This window comes from Mesitornis unicolor, unplaced genomic scaffold (genome assembly GCF_000695765.1).
Source record: "Mesitornis unicolor isolate BGI_N332 unplaced genomic scaffold, ASM69576v1 scaffold8369, whole genome shotgun sequence".
Lineage (NCBI taxonomy): Eukaryota > Metazoa > Chordata > Aves > Mesitornithiformes > Mesitornithidae > Mesitornis > Mesitornis unicolor.
In genome coordinates, this window is record NW_010206485.1 from 13,765 (window position 1) to 20,210 (window position 6,446).

The 6,446-nt window shown below is 57.4% G+C and overlaps 1 protein-coding gene across 1 annotated transcript in view; it reads right to left on the bottom strand.

The window, feature by feature from the left end:
• The window catches only part of LDLRAP1 (low density lipoprotein receptor adaptor protein 1), a 12,175-nt gene extending 7,063 nt beyond the window's left edge, over nt 1-5,112 (bottom strand). Inside the window, exons 1-3 of the mRNA XM_010191763.1 lie at nt 4,975-5,112; nt 3,394-3,506; nt 617-731 (exon numbers count right to left, since the gene is read on the bottom strand). Of these exons, the coding sequence (XP_010190065.1) occupies nt 617-731; nt 3,394-3,506; nt 4,975-5,070 (324 nt within the window). The 5' untranslated portion in view covers nt 5,071-5,112. The remainder of the gene's footprint in view (nt 1-616; nt 732-3,393; nt 3,507-4,974) is intronic.
• Nucleotides 5,113-6,446: the final 1,334 nt, after the last annotated feature.

Consider the following 6,446-nt stretch of genomic DNA (forward strand, 5'->3'; position numbering starts at 1 on the left):
ACCCCCCCGAGTGGGTTCAAAGCGAGAGCCAGGGACTGGTTTTCACACCCGGGTCTCTGCTCTGAGCCCCATCCTCAGCACACAGTGGGGTGTCCCGTGGGGAGGACACGGCCCTGGTTGCAAAGACACCGCGAAAAATTGGGCAAATTCAGCGGCAAGAAATGGAGCGAAGCCAGGGCGGTGAGCCCAGAACCACTGCCAAATGCCTCCCATCAACCAGGGTGCCCCTGGGCAGCCTCCCCAGAGACCCCCCTGCCTGCCAAAGCCTTCGCCCGGCATCCACAGCCCGGGGAAGCAGATGCTGAGCAGGGATTGTCCCAACAGCCGGGATATGGCACAGCATGGAGGGATTCAGATCCTCTCCTCGCCAGCCCAGACCATGGGGCAGGAAGGCTTTTACCTGCCAAGACCTGGGCTGAACCCAGCCCAGTTACGGCCGCTCAAGCAATGGGCGGGCACTGGGCAGCTCCAGCGATGGCAGTGGGAGGTGGGCGCTCTCCCATGGCCGTTCACTGGGGTAGGGCCCCCCCCGGCCCTAATTTGGGGCAGAGCTCTAGCACAGCCCCTCTCCTTCCTCCTCCTACAGCCACATCCCCATTTCCTCCTCTGGACTGACCATTTTCCGCTTGGGACAGAGGAAGGCATGGCACTCCAGGTTCTCATTGAGCTGGTTCTGGGCAATGTAGGCAAACACCTTATCGTGGATCTTGTCTGCCGTGCAGTAGGATATCCTGAAAAGACAGAACGAAACGTCTTGTGCGGGGCGCTGTGTGCATGGGAGATAACCAACCCCTGCGCTGACCGGACCCTGTCTTCTGGGGGTGCAGGGGAGGCAGAGGGAGCGTGGAGCGTTACCAGAGCGATGCAACTGCTTCCCAAAGCAAAGGAGTCCATGGCCCTGGCTTCAGTATAAAAGAAACCCAGAGCAAGTCCTGCAGCTGTGGCGTGAACCACGAGCATCACACGCAGAGGCAGGAGAGAAGAGAAAGTGTGACACTTTGTAGGGAAGGATAGGTTAGAGAAGGTAAAGACTGCAAGCGTGCCAGCCTAGGACTATGCCCGACAAATGCTCTGCCTTCAGGAGAGACTCGGGAAGATTTTCCTTGGAGGATAAGCTTGCAGGGAGAGAGGAGGACTTGTTCTCAGCCTGCGATTTAATCTTGAGGCTCAAACCAGGGGAAGAAATTGATGCTGTTGGAAAGGCTGAAATTCCAGCTCTGAGATCTGCAGTAGCAGATGCACAGGATGCTCCAAGACTCCTGAGCCCATGAGATGCAGGGAAGAAGGCTCAGCCTCCACAGTGGAGCATCCCCAGGATGGGCATGTCCCTCCCAGCCCCCAGACAGAGCAGGGCTGACTCCAAAATGCCGATGAAGGCTCTGGAGGAGCAACGGGCAGACCTGTGTGGGGAGCCAGGCTGTGCCTGAGGGCTCAGCCCACTTCTGCAGAGCAGTGGCTCCCTCCGCACCAGCCACTGCCACCCCCTGGTCCATCTGTGCCAGGAGCCGCAGCGCTGAGCATCTCTTCTGGAGCCAGCAGCGCTAGGCAGAGCAACACCAAGGTTTAGTGCAAGGCAGCAGGCGCTAGCAGCGAGCAAAGCCTCTTCCCTGGGCAGGCGACAGATCAAGCAGTGTTGAGGAAAGAGGAAATGCAAGGAAAAAGTGGGGTATTTCAGTAAAAGTTCTCTTGTGGCCCCATGGTGCCCCCTTCAGCTCCTGTTCTGACTGCCCCTGAGTCTGCAGGGAGGGGAAGGCAAGGTCCCGGTTCCCAGCAAGTGCTGGGACTTTAGAAAAGCCACATTCAAAATGTATTTACACTGCATTAGTTTCTTGCTGCCTGTAAGGATGCCTCTGCTCTATGGCTTGTATGTTGTTTTCCACAGCCGAGCCGTACCCTGGATTCAAGAGGCACTTGGACCTTCACTCCTTTCTCCTGTTTGCTCCCAAAGCGGCATGGCCACTCTTTAATTAATCGTGACGAGGCCGCAGAAGGTCGTCTGCACAGGCACATGGCCCTTCCAGCAACCCCAGTGCTCAGCTCGATATCTGATGGCCATTAATTTCCCGGGAGAGGATAACTCTGAACAGAGCCAGTTTTATGACTGAGGCCTCTGGCAGTGGCAGATCTGGTGATGGTGGCTGTGTTTTAGCTGCAGCCACCCCATCCCACCCCAGCACATGATCTGCGGCGAGAGCTCGGAGCCAGCATCACCCCAGAGAGTAGAAAAGCCAAAGAGAAGACAGCAGAGGTGTCAGAGGGACCACCACCGGTGCAGCCCACTCACAGAGCGGGGAGAGAACCCCCCATGAACACACATCCCAGTTTTCACCACGATCCCCGGGGATCACGCATCTCCGGGGAGCAGCACCAGTCCCCACATCAACAGCTTATTTGGGATGCGCCGACTTCAGTCAACCGAGCCCAGGGATGCTCGTACACCAGCACCGGCCGGGAGGAACGGCTTTATCACCGGCTGTTAAAGTGTCCAGCCAGGATTTAAGGCAGCATCAAAAAACCCCAGCCCCACGGCTCTGCTGTTTTTACACCAGTGCAGAGACCCTGATTTCAGTGCGACTGTGGTGGCCGCGCTCCGCTCTGCTCTGCACCAGTGGGTTTGTCTCCTGGGGAGGGCTGAGGGGGCTCAGCATCGGTGGCCGTACGCGACAGCGCAGTTTGGACTGGAGAAAAGCGAGCAGGACAGCGGCTGTCAGGGACTGCCCCCACCCAGCGCTCCCCACCCCACGTTCAGCAAAGGGGACAGAGCAGCAGAGGGACAGAAGCAGAGTGGGGGATGCAGAGGGAGAAAGGATGGAGGAGGTGGAAAGGGTCAGATCCGAGCTGAGCTCTACTCTGCCAGGCCTGCGCCTGCCTCTGGCCTCTTTGGAAGAAACACTGCCAAAACCTGAGGAGAGGATACAGGATAATCCCTCCTCACCCTCCCCACGCTGGTACCGGCTCTCAGCAGCTGTCCCAGCCCCACACTTGTCAGAGATATTTAAATGCATGAGGGGTGCAGCACAGCCCCAGCTCTGGTGCTCACGTCCTCGCCTGCTCAGAGATGCTCTGACCATCCTCTGTATCCGACTCTTGCATCACCCCGGATGCTTTGGCATTTCCAGCGCCAGGCATCACTTTACAGGCAGTAAAGCTTCGCTTGGGTGTGATGTGTAGTGATCTGCAGTCTGCACACACAACACCTCCAGGCTCATCACGTCTTTTCTTACCCCCGGCTGGACACTTATTGCACCAGCTGTAAATTTACCTCAAATTTAGCAACCACCCTCCTTCCCCCACCTCTGCTTCCCATCAGGATGTGACTGGCAGTGAGAGAGGAGACCAGAGCAGGCGAGGAGCCGCAGAGCAGGCACCCACGGAAGGGCACCTCACACCCACCTGTATATGGAGACGTTCTCGATCAGCTCGTTCGTCCCGCCATCGTTTAACACGATCCCTCTGGGCGAGACTTTCAGGGTCACTTTCTGCAGTTTCTTGCCGCTTGCTTTCGCCTTTGGAAGGAAAAGGAGGAGGAAAGTTACAGGTTTTTACCACTGACACAGCCAAAGGTACAGGAGCAGAGCAGGCTCCAGATACACACCACCTAACAGGAGTATTAATAGCACTTGTTAGCACTAGAGACTGAATTTACTACCAGGTGTGATAAGGCACTCGTTAAAGCTTTTCCTTGCCTGAAGCAGTGATTTTTGCTGGCATTAACGAGGAAGGACACACACCTCCACACTGTACTTCCAGCCCAGCACCTCCACCTTCCCTGCAGCCAAACGCAGGAAGCAGCGGCTGCTCCGGCCGAGCCGTGCACTCAGTGAAACCCTGGGGACTTTTGTCTTTAGGGCAGAGGGGGCAGCAGCACCAACACGGGAGCTGTGCTGGAGCAGGGGGTCCTGCAGGACGTGGGCTCCCTGGCTGTGAGCTGTGCTGCTCTGAGCAGTAAAGCATCCCCCATGCCAAGGTCAGGCCGCTGGCTTAAAAAGTAACTAGACTTTTAAGGGCCACTTTCTCTTATTTACTAGCCTTGTGTTTTCAGCCTTCAGATTGCATTCAGCTCACTGCCCAGCCTCTTTAAAACCATAATAATAATACACAGAGAGCTAATTACAGACTGCAGACCTGGATCCTCAGCCCTGCTCCCTGGGGACCTCACTTGATCCACGTCCCCAGCACGGTCGGTCCTGTCCCTCTGACACTGGCCTCAGCCCTGGGGCTTTATTTAAAGGCTCTGGATCAGCGCAGCCGTGAAGGGCTCTGCCAGCGGCTCCCGTTTCATGTGAGCGCTCCCCTCCCGTCCAGCCCAGCGCATGTCAGGAAAGGATCCGTCGTTACCCAGCGCAGTTCGCCACCCCATTGAGTTTTATGGCATTTAACGGTACAACTGGGTCTTTGCCTCGTTCAGTTTTATAAGGGCTTAAAGAAGCGTTAATTTTACTTGGAGCCCGGTAAGCAGGGGGCTCCAGGGAGGCTTGGTTAGGAGATGGCTGAAAATCAGTCCCCCTTGCATCAGAGGTTACAGCAGTGGATGCATTGGCAGGGAATGGGAGCAAGCTGCCCTGCTCCCTTCTCCTCTTAACCCTCCAAATCCCGGGAAGGAAAACCAAAAACTGCATGCCAGCTCTCGGTCAGGCACGGGCTGCACTCAAATTGCTTTAAAAGAGGAGAGACGGCCCTGGGAAAGGTCGATTTCACTGGGGCAGAGGCTCCTTCCACACCCAGGGTCACCCACGCTTATCAAGGGGAGCCACAGCTCAGACACAAAACATCAGCTCCCCACAGCCTGCCCCATCCACGGACTGGGAATGGTCCTGAGGGCTTCCTTGTGCCAATGTCTGCACTCTCCCTCCACCAGACGCCTGCTCACCCCTGCAAGGGCCGGACCCCTCAGCGCTGCAGCTTTTGAAACCCTCCTGAACTTATTTGGGTGGCAGGAGACACCACAGGCTCTGCTCCAGCACGGACACTCACGGTGGCCACGATCCTTTTGACGGCGGCCGCAGAGAGCTCCTCGCCCTTGGGCTGCTCCACCAGCGTCATGCCCAGGTACTTGAGGGTGAAGAGCATCCCCTCCAGCAGTGTCTCACGGGTGTCGGTCCAGTTCTCCGGGAGCTCTAGAGAGACAGCAAAGTGGATCTGGATTCCCAAAATACACAAGGTCAAGCCCTGGGAGAAGGTTTGGGTAGGAGCAGGGTGTTGGTTTGGCTACTGCCTGCACCCCAGTGGGATCCTGAGCATCAAGTGCAAGGGAGGGTCGGTGCTGCTCCAAGCACAGCAATAACCTTACCCTGTTCACCTACGCCCGAGGCTAAGACGGGATTTGCCACAGCTAAGCCCACGCACACCTGTGGGGATCCAGGTGATGTGCTGCCACTTGCTAAATCAGTCACCAACAGCTCCAAAGAGTGAGGAAAAGGTCTCTGAGAGCACCGAGGTCCCTGGTCTCTTCTCTTATCTGCTGGGGGGGTTAAGAAAGGAGGGTCCTAAGTACTGAGATAATTTTGGGATGAAACTGGAAGTCAGGTGGGTATTTCTAAGCCTGAAATTACACCGCAGGAACTAACATCCAGGCACAGAGCTGACAACTCAATCTGCAGCTCTTGTGTTTAAGGATTCTCTTGCTTGGAGCAGGAGGCATCAAACTGCAGCCCTCCCAAGGTGCCCATGGCCCTGGGGAGCGATGAGACTCCCGAGAGGAGACTCCACTTGCCACAGACAAAACACGACCCTGAAGGCTTTGCTGCCATGGATTCAATCCCCTCCAACAGCCTTCGAGCAGTGGGGCCAAACCCTGCAGCTCCTGCAAACCTGCAGGGCCAGGAGGGCAGGGCTGCAGGGGACACACACCCCTGGGGTGACCCCCGGTGACTCAGGCTCCCAGAGACGGGAGATAAGCCATAAAACCCAGCACCACTCCCAGCGCCGGGTGTGGGAGCCGAGTGGGGAACCACCCCTGTGAAGGTCGAAGCGACAGAAACCGAGTATGGGAGCTGGCTGCCACACGCTCCCTGCCTCGCTGGACAGGCAAAGAGTGTGTCCCCCGGTCCCATATCTGAGGATGGGGACCCTCCAAGCACCCCACGCTGCCTGGGACGATGCTGACTGCAGTGAGGCCCTGGGTACCCACAGCTTGTGATGGGCTGGGACAGAAACAGGGGTGGTTGGAAGGCAGCCACCAAAGTGCTTTCAGAAGGGAAGGAGCACCCGAGGCGGCACAGACAGACAGACAGACATGCATCCTGTTCTGCAGTGCTCACCACCCGTCCTCTCGTTAACACAAACGTTGCACCCAGGCCCAGGGCACGTCCGTGCCATGGGGCGAGGGCAATGCCCCCCACCCAGCGAAGGGCACCGGGGTGTTCACAGGGTCACCCCCATATCAAGGGGCCTCTCTGCTGGGCATGTCCCGCTGGGCCATGCTGGGCAGCCCCCACATCTGCCCC